This window comes from Cyclopterus lumpus, chromosome 4 (assembly GCF_009769545.1).
Source record: "Cyclopterus lumpus isolate fCycLum1 chromosome 4, fCycLum1.pri, whole genome shotgun sequence".
In the NCBI taxonomy this organism is placed as follows: Eukaryota; Metazoa; Chordata; class Actinopteri; order Perciformes; family Cyclopteridae; genus Cyclopterus; species Cyclopterus lumpus.
The window spans coordinates 13011891-13031135 of record NC_046969.1 but is presented as its reverse complement, the minus strand read 5'-3'; the positions used below and the strand labels follow the sequence as shown (position 1 = coordinate 13031135).

General features: G+C 40.0%; 1 protein-coding gene and 1 long non-coding RNA gene across 2 annotated transcripts; one reads left to right on the top strand and one right to left on the bottom strand.

Annotated features, from left to right (window-relative positions):
• Nucleotides 1-6922: 6922 nt before the first annotated feature.
• rexo1 (REX1, RNA exonuclease 1 homolog) lies at nt 6923-17957 on the bottom strand. Its single transcript, XM_034531018.1, is given in 21 exon segments — nt 6923-8074; nt 9994-10057; nt 10059-10115; nt 10797-10935; nt 11092-11207; nt 11450-11560; nt 11827-11900; nt 12051-12164; nt 12277-12310; nt 12312-12356; nt 12358-12422; nt 13018-13143; nt 13304-13427; nt 13637-13774; nt 13959-14107; nt 14239-14440; nt 14698-14799; nt 14916-15250; nt 15253-15289; nt 15291-16747; nt 17604-17957. Coding segments are annotated over 21 exon segments (3768 nt in total). The 5' UTR covers nt 17794-17957; the 3' UTR covers nt 6923-7985.
• LOC117729702 lies at nt 14334-15082 on the top strand. The gene is made up of 3 exons (XR_004609384.1): nt 14334-14443; nt 14600-14673; nt 14971-15082. It is a non-coding gene; the product is annotated as an uncharacterized LOC117729702 (long non-coding RNA).
• Nucleotides 17958-19245: the final 1288 nt, after the last annotated feature.

Here is a 19245-nt window from a genome sequence, read left to right as displayed (position 1 = left end):
GTGAGCTGGTAGTCCAGTATTTCCTAGGTCCAGTTTGGCCTTAAATCCTCGCACACCAGCGCTCTTTGTCGTGGCACCAATCTAATTCTCCGAAACCATTCTCACCCACGACAATTTAAGAAGCATTTACCCAGGCTCCCCTCAGCCATTAAGGGCCAATGAGGAACGAAAGGTATTAGCCGGGATTAGGTGGGATGAGGGAAGAGTGGGGGGGGGGGGGGGGGGGGGGGGGGGGGGGGGGGGGGGGGGGGGGGGGGGGGGTTGGTTTGCAAGGAGCTCAAGTTTTTGAAACTATTGAACTTGAGAGATTTATGCCAAGGATCCCCCTATAAGCGAGCGTTTCATTCCCTCCCGTTAAAACAATTAAAACAATGCGGTGGGCTAATCTCCGAGGCAGGACAGATTAAAATAACAGCCTTTGATTGTGCTCTCCCTCTCAGTCCTCTTTCTCCCAGACCGCAGGCTTTGACAGTCTCCCCTCGGAGGGATTTCTTTTCTCTAAGGGTTTGTTTTGCTAACAGGCACCATATTTTGCCCATAAACTGTCACCATGTGAAGTTAATCTGAACCCCCTCAATGAGAACTATTTCTTAAAAAATCCAGTTGAGCTAAATTAGAAGTCTTCCCAGGAACAGAAAACAGGAAGAAACTTCAAAACAACATGAAGTCTAAACGGGCAATTTGTCATCCAAACTTTCATCACCTTCACTTCTCCTACATTTTAGAAACCATACTTCAAAGGAACTCGGTGCAATTACTTTAGGTTGAGTATTCTAAAGCACTTTATCCTGCTCGTTAAGTAATTCTACTACAATTATCTTAATTAATTATCTAAAGTTACTTATTATTTAGCTAATTCAGATTTTGCCCACATCCATTTACACAGTAGTTGTATGCCATTATAAGGGCATTCACTTTTTTTGTATTTATGTGCAGGGTTTGTCAACAGTTATAACTTCTCCTACTTTATAATATTCCAACTGTGTTTTAATGATTGGTCGAGGTGGGGTTATAGTTGTTACAAATGTAAAAAACATGTATATCTGCTTACAACTACAGTATAATGTGTTATAATCCATTTATTAGATGTTTAAATACTGCTTATGAATGCCTAATATGGGTTATAGTAAAATGGTATGCTATTGTTACTCAAATACTTTACTTAATTACAGATTTTAAAAGAGTGCCACTTTTTACTTCTACTCAACAACATTCTAAAAGTAACTTTTTTAACTACATGTATCTGACAGCTAGTTTTGGATTTCTTTATAGATTCAGATTTAATCTATAAAGCTTATAAACAATTATGTATTGTTTTAAATTGCACTGCCCAGCAGTTAAATGTTGCCGTATAGCTGCACTGGAGCGTTTGATGGAGGACTTCTTGTCTGTGTTTGCTTACAAGTTGAGATGAGCCAACATGGACTTTAAAATTCTTACAAAAATGGAAACATGAACATCTGCAATGACAACTGCAATCTCCATCTTCTGAGGAAGATCATGTGATATGATTTAAAGCTCCAGAACCGCTAGCAAATGGATCTTGTCAGAGATTGTTTTGCTAATTAAAATACTGTTTATACATGAATGCATTGGTAATAATCTGATGCCAAGTACCTTGTAGAAGAAATCACATCACTCTCACAAACAAATTACATTTGGATTAAGCTTCTACTCAAGTACTCCACAATACATTTATGAACACGTTATTCATTAATAAATTAAATATTATACTTTATATTTATAATATATATAATATAATATATTTCTGAAATGGGCCATTCTGTATAATGAGTATTTTTACTTTTGGTACTGTCAGAGTATTTCTAGTATTGCTACTTTTACATAAGGAAAATATCTTATTACTTCTTCCATCCCTAATTTTACATCAGGCCAGGTCCATTTTATTAATATAGCCCAACAACATACATCACCGTCTATATTTACATCCTCCAGTTGGATAAAAAAACAATTTAATATCTGATAACTCAATCATAAAACATGGAGACACAAGTACATTTTCTTAAAGTGGATTTCAAATGTAATTGTATGTACTAATTGTCTTAGTTTACTAATGATTTGCTGCAAGTACAACTTGTTGCATATCATGAATCACTGCAGAGCTGCTTCCCTGCATTCAATTTCAGTTCACATTCTCATCTAACAACATAAATAATAATATATTCCTCCAGCTGATAAAGACATTTTTGTGTTAATAATCACAGATAAACATGTAAGACATCTTGACAGTTGTGTACTTATGCACAAATATTGCTGGTTCACTTCTTTCTCTCAAACAGCTCAGACTTCCAAAATATGTGCAAATGTTTGTGCTTTTTTCTTCACGTTTTTTTTCCTCCTCCTTTCGCCGTTCTTGGCTGTCAAGCTATATTAGTGTCCGATAGAAATAAGTCATTTAGAAGAGGCTCTGTCGGCCAGCCCCTCAGCCCCACTAAAAGCTCCAGGATTAGGTCCCAGAGGTCTTTGTCTCCGCAGCCCACAGGATTAGGGGAGATTTACTGCGAGGAGAGAAAAAAAGTAGTTATTTCATGGCACTTTCATGATGAAACCTGGCCAAAGCTGTGTTGGCTGGGGGGATTAGAGGCACACAAAGAGTGTGGTTGTGTGTGACCCTCCCCATCCTAGAGCTGCCACCACTGACTCACTCAACGCCCCCTCCTCTCTGGATCATTTCCCCTTTCTATGGGCCAGGCAGGGCTTCACCTCCTACCCATCAAGACAACCAGGGTTCAGTCTAAATGGCCTCTTGTCATCCAGAATGTGCTGACTGACTCACTCGGTGAGCTCTAAACAACACGAACATCATATTCCTTGAAGGCAATCAGCGGTTTTGTAACAGGCCTCGGTGCAGCAGGTCTAATCACCAGGGTGTGAGTGTTTTGCATGAAAGACTTAGGTGCAGAGGTAAATGAGAAGTTACTGGATGAGAGTCCCTCCTGTAGTGTTTAAAACCCGCTTAAAGGGAGTTACCCAGCTCTTAGAGGATCCACTTACACATGCATGGATTACAGTGAATAGAAGACAAAAGGCCAAGTCACATCACTGACAACAGTCTCAGCGCTGAGCAGGTGGAAACCCGTGCAGGTTTAATAACTGTTGTCACACAGCAAGATGGAATTACAGTAAGAAAATGACAACGTGAATAGTGAGCGACTGTCAAAACATCCCGTCTTCATCCCACTTGATGGCAAATAACATGAAGTTATTAAAGTTCTGCTAATAAAAGCCATATCACATATTCTCCTGTACTACAGCAAACACTGGCTGAATTTATTGCAAAACCGATACCTTCATTAAAAATGGTTAATACATCATTTAGTGATCCAGTTATAAACCATAAACAAGATCAACTTTTATGTTGCCTGGTTGTGAAAGATCCCTTTTATTAGTTTGACCACTTATAACACTTGAAACTGCAGACTTAATGAAAAAGCCTATTAGTTAAAGACTTACTAAGTGTTTGTACATGTGGCCTTAATGACTTATTAGAAAAGGAGAAACCAACGAGCATTCATAAAAAGGCACCAACATGTATTACTGCATTACAAAATGAAAAGGATAAACAGCTGCCAACAACAACTTTGATTATAACTGATTTATCGACCAATAAGAGCGTTATAATTTCTAAACATTTAAAAAAAAATAACTTATCAGAAGTCCGTATACCAAAAGCCGTGATGTAAATTATTTTGTTGGATACAAAAGCTTCCCAAAAAAAAGATCCATAACCTTATATTGAATAAGCAAAACACACAAATGGACTAAATCATGGCTGCAACTAACGATTATTTTCATTAATGTTTAATCTGCCGATTATTTTCTTAAAAAATAATTTTGGCTCATCCCAGATCCATAAAGACCAAACAGTCCAGAACCTAAATATATTATTAGAGGAGACTAAAAACAAAAGCAAATGTTGTCATTTTAGAAGCTGGAACATTTGATTTTTACCCTAAAACTGCCGATTACTTTTTCAAACTAGATCATTCGTTGAACAAATCAGATCAAAATCAGGATTTTGCTACTTAATATTTCTGTCCATTGACTAATAATACAAATAATTTCTGCTTCAGACTCAATACACCCATTTTTAAAATTTTAATTGTATTTATTTAATGACATTTGAGTGAGGCAGTTGAAGTAAATGAGGACGGAAGGGCAGTTCATTTTCTTCCTTTCTTCTTTTTTTGTCACCAAGAGCTTTTTGTTAATGTCTCCTGTTTAACAGATGTTTCAGAAAGCAGTCCTTCCCTTATGTTCAAGCTTTCTTTAATTACTTATCAATAGTGAAAATGTGTATCGACAAGAGCCTGTCAGGAGTGGCCCTTTGTAGTTGTCAGTTATCCCAAAGGAAGGCCCCCCTCAGACACCAACTGGACCGATTGGCATGCAGAACACAATTGAGGGGCCTTCGGGGGCCTTGATGATAGTGCGGGAGCATGTGGGCCGAAGAGGGGAGCGCTAAAGGCTTCTTCGTTGAGGGGAATCGATAGGGCCGGCTGGCCTTTGACCTGAGGGAGACGAGGCGAGCGAGCGCTGGGTCAATCGGTCTTCTTAAGCCCCAGGATCAAGCTGTGAGGCCTGACACTGGCTATGACACACTCAGGGCTTAGAGTGACATTGACCCGGCTGCAAACACACCAAGTACACACACACACACACACACATCTCCAACTCAAACTCAAACTCAAACTCACACAGAGACACACACACACACACGCACGCACGTACGCATGCACGCACACACGGATCATTAAGCAGAGTTTAAATAAGATTTTTTTTTTTTGTGAACAAACCAATCTATAAATCGGATTTTATTGAACTAAAATGAGTCTGAGAAATGTATTAGACTCTAATAATGCCCCCTTCATAATACCTCGATAGGTATTACGTTCCAATTAGGTTATTATGATCTCCTGTGTATCCCCTGGCAGCGCTGCAATAAGCAGCTACACCAGATGATCGATACGAGGGACTGAGAAAAAGATCAGAGTCTTAATTGGGCGAAAGTGCTATATATTAAAGACAGGGGGGGGGGGGCACTGTGGGGGTCCCGAGGGTCAAGGGCACCAAACGTGGTCCAGACTGGGGGGCAAGGGGTGAACTCAGACCAACAGAGACCCTGAGCTGTTTAAGCCATCGTCTTTTCAGCACCATCTTTTAAGACCCGGTGATAATACAGACTGTGTAAACAAAGATTTAGGTTTGAGTTTCATCCAAACTGAAGAGGAATGAAGTTTCGCAGCAGATGAGAGAGGAGCCATTGAGTGCAGGGAAGTATGTACACCATATATGAAGAATTGGTGCATAAATACAGACATTAAATAGCATGAAGTGTCCGTATTTATGCACATTTAGCATTTTGAATGTTATAATTGTTCTGGATTTCATGGCCCCCCTTCCGGTTTTTGACTCGTTTGCCCTTTCCACATGCATCATGTCCTTTAAATTCTCCGTCAGAAGTATTTTGATTCTTTAAAAGCTCTTTTTAACCATCTTCTGCAGTTTATTCTGGGGATGGGGCGATAGAGGATTATATTGCAGATTTTGCAGCATTATTTCTTGATTAATCTCTTTGCCTTAACAAGGTGGCCATGGTGGCGTCTTCAAAAGTCCAAAACTCAAAGATATTCAAGTTATAATTATAGCAGATTAAGAAAACCAACAAATATTCACATGTGGAAACAGAACAGAAGGTTGTAGCCAGTGAATTTCTGGTATTTTTGCTCAAATGAATGACAAACGATTAATCAATAATCAACATAGTTGCAGATTAATTCTCTGTAAATGGTCAAATCAGTTAATCGACTGATTGTTCCAGTCTGCAGGCAGTAAAGTGTTTATTTGCTCTGGCTCTTGCCAAGATAATGCAGCTCTTCATCTCTCAGCATGGGGTCAGTTTCGGAGCCCGGCCTGCAGCTTCCCCCTTGTGACCCCCACTAGTCAAAGGTGATCACGGGGGAGAGAAAGAGAGGCACTGATCGAATTTGATAATGAAGACGACCCCTCTAAGCTGCTTTGCTCCACATGTTCAAAATCTCTGCAACACTCAATAAACACTAGGAAGCCCCCCTCCCTGTCACTGGAACATTGTGTAGGTATTGATCCCAGCTAACTGGCTCTTTTAATACCTGGGGTCTGTGGCCCGGCCTGGGGAAATGCATACTGACATGTGACGGGAGGAGCTTAACAGGCAAACACACGGAAGAAAGGATGGGCCTCTCAGTTTAGCATTTCTTACCCATTTTTTCTCAATTTACACATCTGCTGAAGAAAGGAGAATTACGGCCGCTGCACCTGCTGTTAAAGGGACATATAGACGGTAAGAGGCCCGGCACTGTACAGAGAAAAAGCTGTCACACTGTCAAAAACTATTTGCGCAGCAGAGGTGGAGGAAGTATTCAGATATTTTACTGGAGCAAAAAGTAGCATACAACTGTGTAGAAATACTCTATAATCACCAACATGTTCTTTACATATCAAAAGTAAAAGTAAGTTTTGTTCATTTGAAGGTAATTTTAGACCACTTCATTACATTAGTTGTATTAATTAATGTAATGTTACATTAATAGAGGACTTCCCAGCTTGAGTTGCTGAGTTAAGATTGTCCAGTCATGGTATACTTACCAGTTGAGGTATATTTATTCCCTCTGAGCTTATTTAACTCACATTTTAAGACAGCAGGGTAACTTACGTTAAGTTGAACCATCTTAAAATTGCACATGCTTTTGGGTAGTCTGTAACTGATAAACTGATCAAATATGGTGTATGTAAAATCTTACTGAGCTAAGTAACCAGTAACTAGAATGGACAGTCAGATAAATGTAGTGCAGCAGCATGAAATGTCTACAGTACTTGAATACACTTCCTTACATCTGTGACATAAAGACAGAGCAACATCTTCTTTTAACTAATATCTTTTAATAGAAAAAGATAAACAACCAAAAGTGAACAAATACAAAAGGAAACATGGAGTATGTACAGCACCCAAATATTGTTCAGTCATTTTCAACATAAAACATAAGAGATTAGATGGTTCTCACTCAATAATAATTGTTTGTAATTAATAACTCACTAATTCAACAACTTAATTGTGTCTTTATGGAGGAATAACCTATCATACCCGCTATCACAATGACTCCTGTGGTTTCACTTCATGCAGTGCACATGACACAGAGACACTGGTGGATATTGTAACACTATTTTGTCTGAGCTATAAAATACAGTGATATATTCCATCAACTATACCAAATAGGTAGCAAGCAGAGGCTTTACATGTCTGCAGAGTGTCTTATATATGATCAAGTATTATAGGATTAGTCAGGTTTGAGAGCCAACCAACAAAATGTACTCGATAGACAGAGCATCGGTGACGAGAGAACGAGGTGCAATGTAAACAACACAAGTGCCTTTACATAGCAATGTTTGAGAGACTAAGACATCAATGCACTTAAGTGGAACTAAGAGCAGGTGACGTATTATTCATTAGAAGTGAATGCTTTTAGAGCACAGATGAGGTACCCAGACTTGGGCCCTATACAACACAAGCATTTCTATAGTGCAAATTAGGCTGAAAACAGCCCGGTATGATGTTAATCACCAATCGTTCAGCGGACAACGCCCTGGTTCTTCTATAGAAAGGGTTATTATTAAATAGTTTGAGGCTTTAAAAGAGACACTGCTTAAAATAAACAGTAAATACATTTGACCTAACATTATTTACAACTGAAATACCGATAAGCAAATGAAAACTGTTTATTTGGGCTTCTATTGCTTTGAAGGGACTGCCAGTTCTCCTGTTCACTGTTGTACAGTAGGTGGCAACAAGCCCCGCCCCCCCCCCCCCCGACACTCTGACCGTTACTCTCTGAGAGCTGGGACAGGCCTCCTGAACATCTGTCATCCTGACACCAACACGAAGACAGGAAGTTGAACCGAGGAAAGTGGAGCAGAGGGGTCAGAGGTCATCTTTTGACCTTTGCATCCTCCTTGATCTTCCAGAACATCAGCTCCAAGCAGGCAGACGCATCTTCACTCGAGTCGTGGCCATCCACTGGAAACACAGGAAGATAATTGTTTTTTTTGTACGTAAGAACATGTAAAAAGATACAGAAGCAATTACAGGTTCCATTAGATTAACACAGATAAAAGGAAACTTCTAGTAATCTAAAGGATATGGAGAAGTAGAAATGAGGAAGGACTGGCCACACGGTTTAGTTTTCTAAAGAGACTGCTGCTGCTTCTTCAGGAATCTTTGACAAAAAGTTATCCTAAATTATTATCTCAAGAACACATCATGAGTAGTGACGGAGAAACAAGACTTTCTAAAACTTTGAGACATTTGAGCAAATTGGACGAAAACTGTGTTTTAACAGTGTTGACGCATGAGTGACATCTGCTGGTGACAAGAGGAAGTGCACTCAGACTTTAGTGGACGTCACTGAAATTATTTTGCCAGCTGACCAAAGACACATTTACAAGATACAGGCAGTGGTCGAAAGAGACAAGAACTGTACTTAAGTATAATTTTGAAGTACTTAAGTATCTCGATTTTCTGCTACTTTATACTTTTACTCCACTACATTTCAGATACAAATATTGTACTTTTTACTGTACTACATTTATTTAAAAGTGTTTGTTACTAGTTACTTTGCAGATTGAGATTATTAAAACAAAGTATAAATCAACAAATACATTGATGATGTATTACTATAGATCAAGAAAGATTTGATTGATCCCCTAGTGAAATGTACAAGCTACTCGGCAGCATATAAAGTAGCTCCACCTTTACCAGTTGCAACATTAAAAGGGATGCACAGATCGAATAAATTAATAATTATAACCCAATAATAAATATATATTATTCTGAAATGGGCAAATCTGCATATTGATCACTTTTACTTTTAGTACTATATTTTGATGCTAATACTTATATATATTTTTTTCTTTGTATATTCTGGACTTTTACTTTAACAGCGTATTTTTACAGTGTGGTACTACTACTTTTACTTAAGTAAAGGATCTGCGTACATCATCCACCAGGGAATATAAGCTTCCTCTGTATATGATGTGATGCACCAAACATACATATTTATGAGTTTGAATTTATAGCAGCTCACTTAACTCCACCCCTTGGACTTGTCTTATTGGACTTCTTTATACAGGATTTACTACATTACTTTTACTGTCCAGTGAGAATCCTCTAGTTAGTCTTTTGCATTTCTACTGTCACAACTTTCCATGTCATTTCCTCACTTAGAGCACCCATTGCAGCCCAAGCCATTCAAATGAAGGGTTATTTAAATTTCCCCTCTGAAGGTTTATTCAATATTTTTGTTTTTGGGGAATAGAGCTTTGGAATCTGCTTTGGCTCTATGAAGCCCATCAAGACATTGGGCTCCATGTACCCAACGTTAATTTGACTGTAATAGTTTGACTAGGCACTTCTGAATCTTTAGGCTATGATTCAATCAAATGTGCTCAACAAATAAAGATTTACTGATGTTGACTGATCAGTTAAACTGTTGTTGTTTGCATGCAATTTGACACGAGTTTGATTACAAATTGGAGATTATGTGATTATGCTGCTCAGGGGCCTGTTTGTGTAACTGGGGCCATGTTTATGTGACAGGGGATTATGTATGATGTGTGTAATGTGGATGAACTGCTGTATTATCCACCAAAAATCCACACAACATTTTCTACTCAATGGTTGAATCCTAGATTTCCCAGTTTTCTTCTTTGAATCCTTCCCAATTTATAATTCATGAAATTATTCGATACACATTGGTTTGCCGTCTCCGAGCCTCACTAGTCAGAACAGCATTGATAACATAATATTAAATAACATGTATTAGATATTTGAAGTAAATAAACTAATATGTCAGCACAAAAACTAATAATAATAATAATAATAATAATAAAACATGTTTTTAAACTTTTAAATGTTGTTGCTCTGAGTGATTTTCCCACCGTTGTCCTGAATGATGCGTTTGAGGTGGTCGGACATCAGGTTCCTCAAGGCACGTTTGTAGGGTTAAACCGAGGCGGTGAGGGAACACAATGGCTGTGTCTACGACCGAACTGTGGATTAGCTGGAGGCAAGAGAGAAGGTCACATTAACAGGTTTTCTTTTTATTTCAGCCCAGGACTCAGTGGCAGAAGAACACAGCATCTCAGCCTAGAAACATCGGCTCTAAAAACAAGAATCTTTTTGTTACCTCCTGCTCATAATTTAAAGTCACTTTTACCGCACTGCTATGCTTGAATTTGTAAAATACTTGTGGGCTTTGCAAGAGAAAACAGAGGTGAAGACCTCCTTGAGTTTCAGCTTTTATCATTAAAAATACTCCACAAAGGTACTGAATGAGTATTTGTTGAAGCTGTGGATTATTTTGGTTGATTTATTAAAGAATTAGGTCACGCCTAGACATTTTCTAAACAGTATGGTCTATATCTGCCTTTTTTTAGTTTAGTTACTAAACAGTAACTCTGCTATTTTACTGTGTTTGTCTCAGTACTTGTACACTGTGCAATGACAATTAAGTTCAATCTAGTCTATATTTGTATAATAAAAACTAACACATGTTTGAGTATGAATCATGCCTATACTTATAACGGTGTGGTGCAAACGGACTGACATGGGGAAACTTTGTTCCTCACCAGAGCAGTAACAGGCAGCAGAGAGGAACAAAAATGGCATCGTCGGAAAAAAGCTGCCATTGAATGAATCGTATCAATAAAAAATCTTGCAGATTAATGAGGAGCCACGGTACCTTCAGAGCGAGGAGATCACTCTCCAGACTGTGTCCTATGAGGATGGATTCAGCCCTGAACATACTCAGCAGCACGGCCTGAACATCTCTCAGAGTGATGGTGGCGCTCTCCAAGTCCTCCTCCGTCACACCTGAAAATCTGCAAATTGCATTTGAGATATATAGTTTATACTCCGTTTAAAATGTGACCGTTTCAAAGACACATTTAGGACAAACTGACAAACTACGTTCATTACCAGTTAAATTCAATAGCAGACGCGACCCATGCAGCAGAGAGTTGGGGAGACAAACTCACCGCGTGTTGTAATCGACCACTTTGCTTAAAGGTTTGACAAATGTATCGTAGATGACTTTCAACTCAGAGTCGATGACCGTCACCCTGGTCAGCTCCAGGCCCTGCTTTGTGTAACACTGTTTCAGAGGAGAGAAAAAACATGTTCATGTAACTGCAAATACGAAATAGAATAACACTTTTTGTCACAATAATAGTGACAAAAAGTGTCTTAATTTTACTCATGCTGTAACAAAAGATTAATCGCTGAGTGTCTCCCAGCCTCATTCGTATTACACAGGCCTATGATAAATCAATTCTCAAATCACATACAAGATGAGATTTTAAGGCCAGTGGTGCATTTAGCAGGCAAACATCTCACCATCTCACAGTCCAAAGCAAACACCCCTCCATTGCCATCTGGTGGTAGAGCTTTACTAAACGTTGTGACGTAGCCATCGAATGACTCTTTCCGCCCGTCCTGAACATGTTGCTGTGGGAATATGAAATGTATTAAATCTGGGAATGTTTACAAAAAACTAAAAAACATTAAACTTGCAGAAAATGACTTCAAAACATGTAAGCAGTTGTATTATTGTAGGTATCCTGGAAGTGCTTGATTTGAAGTTTCACAGCTAATCATTGAACGTTACACAACAACTTGTCGTAAACGTATCACAGAGAAAAACATATAGCCTTGAATTGTTACATTATATTTGGCTTCTTAACATGTAAAGAGGTTCATTAAAAGAATAATACTTTGCAAACTTGGCAACCCGGAACACCCACAGACGCAGCACAGCAGCTGTAGTTGGTCTCCCAGCCTCCAACGACTGACAGAGAAAACAGGAAAGAAGAAGGCGGACAGATTGAGGTAAATAAAGTGGAGAGAGGCGGAGAGTTAAATATGGCAGTATGAATTCCAAGATAAAAAGAGCTAAATCTGCCTTCATAATATCATAAAAAAATGCAAACAACCATACCTTTATTTCGGCGCAATCGTCCCCAATGAAAGCAACATTCCTCTTTCCGTATACAGTTGCCATTGATATTGATCTTGTACTCTGCTCCACATCGACAGCATATCTTGTTCAACGCTGTAAACACATTACAGAGTCAAATAATACCCAGATCACATATATGTTAACATGATTTAGTATTGGCCATTAGAGATGGCCGATAGAGCTGTGGGGTCATGTAGCTGCTCACGGTCTGTGACGGGCCTTTTGTGCTCTGGCAGGTTTGTACATGACGGCTTTGCCGGGAGCCTCTGGGTTTGTTCTCGGGTCATCCGTGCTCCTGGAGCTGCTCCTCCGACATCAAGTACGAATTCAGCTTCCTGTACAGGGTGGCGCCTGCAGCGAGACACAGCAGCAAGTTAAACTCAAGTTGTCTTTGTACAAGGATGTGTTTTGGCAAACAGAAAAAGTACTCATGCAAGTTACAAGAAACTCAAAACTAATTTAATCTATTATTACTCTATTAGAATTATTAATTAATGAGTGATTTATTGTGGTTGTCAAAATATTGACGTTTAGGAGTTAAAGTACCGTTTGACCCAGATGTTTTCAATATGGCAATCAATAATTGATGAATATTTTCTATTATCCATCGAATAATAATTATCGATAAAGCCGATCATTTTCAGTTGACCAATAAACTTATTGTATGAGCTCTTTTTCTTTTGTAATAATTATATTAAAATGTGCATTCCCTCTAACATTAGGTTGGGGAGTTTGCTCCTGTAAACAGGACCCTGGAGATTGTCACATGGTCATTTGTTACACTGTTAACCATCTCGACAACAAAGGTTCTTTTCAGTTTCTTTTATTTTGATTTTATCAGGTGACTGAAGAAAAAACAGAATGAGAGAACATGGAAATTACATAAAACAATTCTAGAGAGAACTGAAAACATGATTAATCTTGAAGAAATAAATAAATAACTTACCAATGAGTTTCTCTTCCAGCTGTTTACCCATCCTGTTGATAGTGAAGCTGGTTGTAGCAGCATGACGACCTCCGAGAACTTCTTCGTGGGACTGAACCCTCTTGTTGACAACTAACCCTGGATCCTCTGCAGAGAAACACACAAACAAACACGTTACCACTGAAATGCAGCCAGTCTTAATTTTGTGTGTGGATTCTTGTTCATGTGCGTAAACAAAAGCATCATATACATGTTGACTAATAGCAAATACTATGTGTTATACTGCACAGGGGGCGAGGGCGCATACTGGTTGCAGGCGATGGACAGGAAGTGCTCTTGCTCCGGAGTTTCTTCAGAGTGTTGACCGCTACATTGAGGTAGATGTTCTTACTGCTACTGCGCGCATACACCAGCTTCTCCTCGTCAAGTGCCTGAAACGGTAAAACTTCCGTCAGTCAAAACCACAACCTGTTCAACTGAAGATCTTATTGAATGCCCTCCTGCATTCATGATTGGAGGCTCCAGCATTCTCTACAGAAAGAAGCATGGAGACATTTTCAAAACTAGGTGGTTAGGTGTTAGGTATGACAGGAATGAAGAAAACACATCTAACTCTGGGTGAACTGCGTGTTAATCTCACCATCTCGAAGGCAATGTCGTTTGATGGGCAAAATTTGACACATTCATCTATGAAAGTGTGGAGGTAGCGCTGGCGGATGTTGTTGGGGACTTTGGCCCCAAACTCAATGGGGATGGTGGGGCGCTTCATTGAACTACTCTGAAAAGGTCAAAAAAGAAAGAGAAAATCACCTCCAGTTTAACCAAACATTTCTCTTTAGAGACCCACCTCTGCCAGTAAATTCTCAAGGTTTTAGAGGGAGGGATGTTCAGACTCAACAACACAAAGCAAATATTTAGAAAAACAACCCGCGGCAGCGTTACATTGTGTTCCCTGTGTATACCTTCATGGTCGGTGTGTGTGCCACTCTCCTCTGCAGGACTGTGGACATAGTCTTTGGCAAGATGCCAGCGGTGGTTTGGGCCTTGACAGTCTGCTGGGTCTGGCTGGAGGATAACAATCTACTGGCAGCTGGTTTGACATCTGCAGGACCTAATCAGACACACACACACACACACACACACGACTTTCTACTTAAACAGTCAAAATAGTTCCGTTAAGAAATTATCAGAGGAAAGCAATGGTATACTTCCTGCTACAATATACAGGGGAGGCACTCGTACTTGTTTTGGAGGATGTTGTCTGTGGGCTGGGACGGTGAGCTAATCTCTTCTTCTCTCCAGAAAAGGGGCTGGAGCTCTGTGAGGCAACTTGGACTGAAGCAGAAATCTGAGCCGCTTGCTGCTGAGCCATCTGCATACGCTTGTAGCAGATCTCCTGAGCTGAGACTCTCTTGTTTGGCCGCGCCACAGTCGGAGAGTCAGTCTGGTAAAAACATAAGCACATTTGATCTATTGAAAATAGCTACTTTACAATCTAATTTGGTGCATTCCACTGTGAAGTTTGTACTCCTTTAAAACGATTACTGTTCTGTTCACAAACGGTATACAATGATGTTATTGATTGCTGTATCCTCTGATAAAGGGCTATTCTGTGCTCACCCCTCCTGACTGACTTAAACTGCCTCATGACAGCATTGAAGGACAGAGAAAGAGCAGGTGAAGTCAAGGGGACAAACTTACACTTTCTTTGGCAACAAAATGGGATACTCTCTTCTTTTGACCGGGAAATAGAGTGGTCAAAGTGCTCTCTGTGCTTCCCTCCTCCTCTGAATGCCTAGAGGGCTGAAAGGGCACAACATAGCATGTTTAGCTGTCATTTGCAAAATATGACAAAATAAAAAACAGACAGTGTGTGTTAAATGATCAAGAAACTTGAGTGAAACACAAGACAGAAATACCTGTTTAATTTGCCTTCCCTTGTCTTCTGTCCTCACATCCTTGGATTCATTGAAGATCCGCAAACACTCCTCCATGGGATCTGAGTCAAAGTCCAGATCATCCTGGAAACTAGAGAAGTCGATTGCAACATCGTTGACCTCGTCGTTACCTGCCACACCGCGGTCACCCTCATCGTCAGAGGAGGTCGGAGTCAGCTCTGACGCTTTCCTCTTGTTCAGACGGCCTCTCTTTAAAGCATCAGCAGACTTTCTCACCAGCACTTCTTCTTCTTCGTTGTCGTCGGAGTCATCATCATCATCATCATCCACGACTATCGGTTCAACCTCCTCTGGCTCTCATCTCCAAATAGATCAGCATGACTAAGACTCACACTTTCGCCGTTTCTCCTCTCGTCTTTTTCCCATTTGGTGAATTTATGTTTGTTTCACCTTGTCTTTAATGTTTGCAGAACTCCCCTTAATGGTAATACTGCTGCTCCCACCACTTGATCTGCTTTTTATTAATTTCTTTGCATCCTTTTCTCTTTTACTGCTATCAAGTTTACCATTTTTGTGTTGGCGGTCCTTATACTTGCCGTGTTCCTTTTCTTTCTCTAATATCTTGGGTTTCTTGCTTTCCCTTGCACCATTTTCTGTATCTTTATCTCGTTTACTTGAGTCCATTTTGACTTTTTCCACAGCTTTGATCTTACCATCTATTCTCTTTTTGTCTAAGCCTTCCCTCTGAACTTTATCAGGTGTCTTACCGGTTACTGTGTTTTTCCTATCGTCTCTTTTTCCATGACTCTTGTTTTCCTTCTTTGCATAGTCCTTGTTTGAGTTCTTAATTGACCCTTTGTCTTTACTGCTGCTGCTAGTACTCTTACTAGCAGTTGTTTGGTTAGCAACCTTTCCAAGTGTATGCACTTTCTCAAATTTGCCAATTTTCTCATGACTAATTTGACCAGCCACCTTCTTTTTCTCTGAACTGTCCTTTTCTTTCATCTCTTCCTGGACGTCTGAGTCCCCGGCCAAGTCCTCTTGATTCCTCTGTGTCAGTGCATTTAGCTTACTTTCAGTAAGTTCTCTCTCCTTCCCTACAGTATTCAAAAGTGACCCTCTGTGGCATTTTCTCTGCTGGAGACTGCTAAGCAAGTAGGGTCGATACTCTGTTCCAGAGCTCTCCCCATCAGACTCAGAGAAAGTGTACTTTTTTGGGTCTATATGCACCAATAGTTTATGCGTCTTTCGCCGTTCCGTCTTAACAGCTTGTCCACCCTGGTCCTTCTTGCTTTTCGCTGCGATTCCTGCCGAGTAGTTGGACAGCGGATCATATTCCAAGTCTGTAGATGGTTTTGAATTGTCCACTGTGTATTTACACTTAGGAGAGGATGTGCTGTTTGAGTACTTTGGACTGGGGGGAGGAGAGGGGAGTTGATGCGTGTGTTTCCGAGATAAAGGCTTTCTCAATGAAGTAGGAACATATTCCATGGAGTTACTATTGTTCCCCTGATTGTCTGCATCCAAGGTATACTTACTGCAGCCAGGGGTCGGATTATAACCTCCAGATGTCATCTGATAACTCCCAGGGTCATAAGCCATGTGTGACGGTAGTGTTTTTTTACTTTTAACAGCTTTAGATGAAGATACTTTTTTACTCTCGCTGGGATCATATGGTTCATCCCCAATCCGAGAAAGTTTCCTCTTCTCCCTCTCCACCTCGCTGCGGACCTCCTCGATGGCCTTGTTGACCATATCCAGAGCCCCACTGAGGTCTCCCGAGTCAGCAGACTTTCCATTCTCCTGCACTTGGGGTCTCACAACTTCTGGGTTGAAGGGATCATAACCTTGTTCTGCAGGAATACATGACAAAAAGTATTTTGAGATGTAGCAATGAAATAATAAAAAAGTTCACTTACTAGCTTTTTGGGAGATTTCAACTAAGGAAACTAGTCTGGTCTGCGCGATGTTGACATTTTTAAGCACTTTACAACAGTCTCTTCGTCACTGTAATTAGAAAATTAAATGTTTCTCCTTTACATTACATTCATTCAGTGACACCCCACTCACACGATTTCAATCTCTGCAGCCAATATACAGATTTTAGCATTTGGAAAATTTGCGAATTGGTATTGGCAGACTGACTGATTTTAAAAAACATACAGTATATGACAATATGCAACTATAACAAGCTCAGGTGGTCCATGATGGAATGTTATAGATTGGATTCTGTCACTTAACTTGTTTATGTTATGGGGGCTAAAAAAAAGTGCTACAAGTGCAATGACATTATATTTGTGCCACCTGACCTGTAAGCACAGGACACTTCACTCTCCACCTGATGTATTTGTCTGTATCCGTGACAAAGTGTCTCACTATCATTTAAGTTGATGTATACATTATCTGGTACCTTGTTTAGTATCTAACGTTAGATGTTCACAATGTGTATAGTAATAGGTAGTAACTCTTAATACTTTTCGTCTGTTGCTTTGACACTTCCTTGTTATAACTCAGTTTACAGAAAACATGGGGAGAACTTGTAAAATGCTGGATGAATTGTGTGGGTATTTGTGGCCCATAAATTCACTTTACACCGTTAATAGTTTCCTCACTGCGCCGAACCACAAACACACGTCGTCGCTGCCGGCTGCAAGAGCGGAGACAAAGTATTCAAGACAGGTCCGGATTCAAGTGAAGAAAACTCAGCACCTTTCTTTGAAGAATGAAGGTCTCTTTGCTTTTTAACATCCGCTGGTGCTCCGTAGGACGCCCGTCTCTGCTGGCTGTGCCTGAAGTGGCAGTACGGTCTGTTACACCCATTTCGGCTTCCTTTGCCCTCGCTGTATTCCGGGTAAAACGGGCAGTCAATCCCTCGGAAGAAGCCGGTTGATCTCAGCATTATCCCCAGATGTTGCTCTCATGCCCGCATGAACACGCTCGGCCGCTTTAACGCGTAGTTTCTGTCGTAGAGCAGGAGCTTGAAGAAGCGACGGAACAATAACAACGTCCCTAAGGCGCCATGTTGGATTGGTTGGAGACGTGAACTCTCGCGAGAATTCACACGCGTCGCCTGGTCTGACGTCACGGATCGTAAACGTCCAGGCACGTAACGTTACTCGACTCAGTGGGATCCCAAGCCGCCCAATAGTTAGCCAAAGACATGTAAATGTATACCTTCAAACAAATTCCTCTTAAAGCGATGTAGATATTGCGTTTATAGTTAATCGCTGACGATGAACGTGTCTTCACTTCATTCAGTTCTCTCCCTTGCTGAACCTCTAACCGTGAGCTCAGTGGTCACATTGCCAGAAACGTCATGAGGGCACCACATTGGGACCTCAAGGCTCAGTCATAAGTAGGACACGTTCAGTATATTTATTTCACAAGAATCCCGGCAAGTGCTTTTATTAAAGTTGTCTAACGGTCCTAAAAGATGAAGTACTGAGGATACGCTCATTATCTGACAGGAGGCCTGGACATTTAACAGCAAACATTTTTGACATGTCAGTAGGAAAACCACATGTGTGTTTATTAACATTACAGAGACTGCGTGCTACTCAAGGAGGGGCGCACGTTAATATTTCTTTTTAGTTACAAAAGGACATTAATATAACATCTGTGAATCATCCATTGTAAGCCGGCTGGACAATTTTCAACTGTTCCTCAGTAAAGTCGTTTCATAAGCAGGAAGGTGATGGTTGAACATGTACAGTCTGCGGACAAGAAATCATAAAGATTGCATCAAAGACTACATCATGTCATGTAGCCATGCAATACATATTATATCCATTTGGACCCAAACATGCAGAGCAGCAATGAGACAAAATCATGTTGGAGATCTTGCAAAATGTTAAACTAAAAGTCATACGACATTTTTTCCTTACAAGTCAAAACATCTGCGGTGGAAAAGGTCCATTTATAAAAAATACATTTCACTTTTGAAAATGTTACTCATTTGCCTTTCCAAAAGTATAATAGTTTTGCCTCAACTCGTAAATACAACAGCAAATGAAACACAATTCCTAAAATGTTAAATTACGCCTTTGAAATGTCAAATTGATCAGTTTAATCTGTGAAATCAAAGCTTTCACATAGGAATTGAGAACATATTGGCTCATATTTTTAAATGCTTTGAATTGAAATAATCACATTTTAAATAATTGACCTTGAGTAAACAGTTAATAGGGAAAATACAACTTTACCACTTTTGTATTTATCCATTCAACAAAACGTATATCCTTTGTTCCATGTGATAAAAATCACAGATGTCCTTAGGGGTTTGAAGGAAGAAACAAAAACATTTAAACTCTACAACTGCCTCCTAAAATGCTCCACAATACCTACCTCTAGC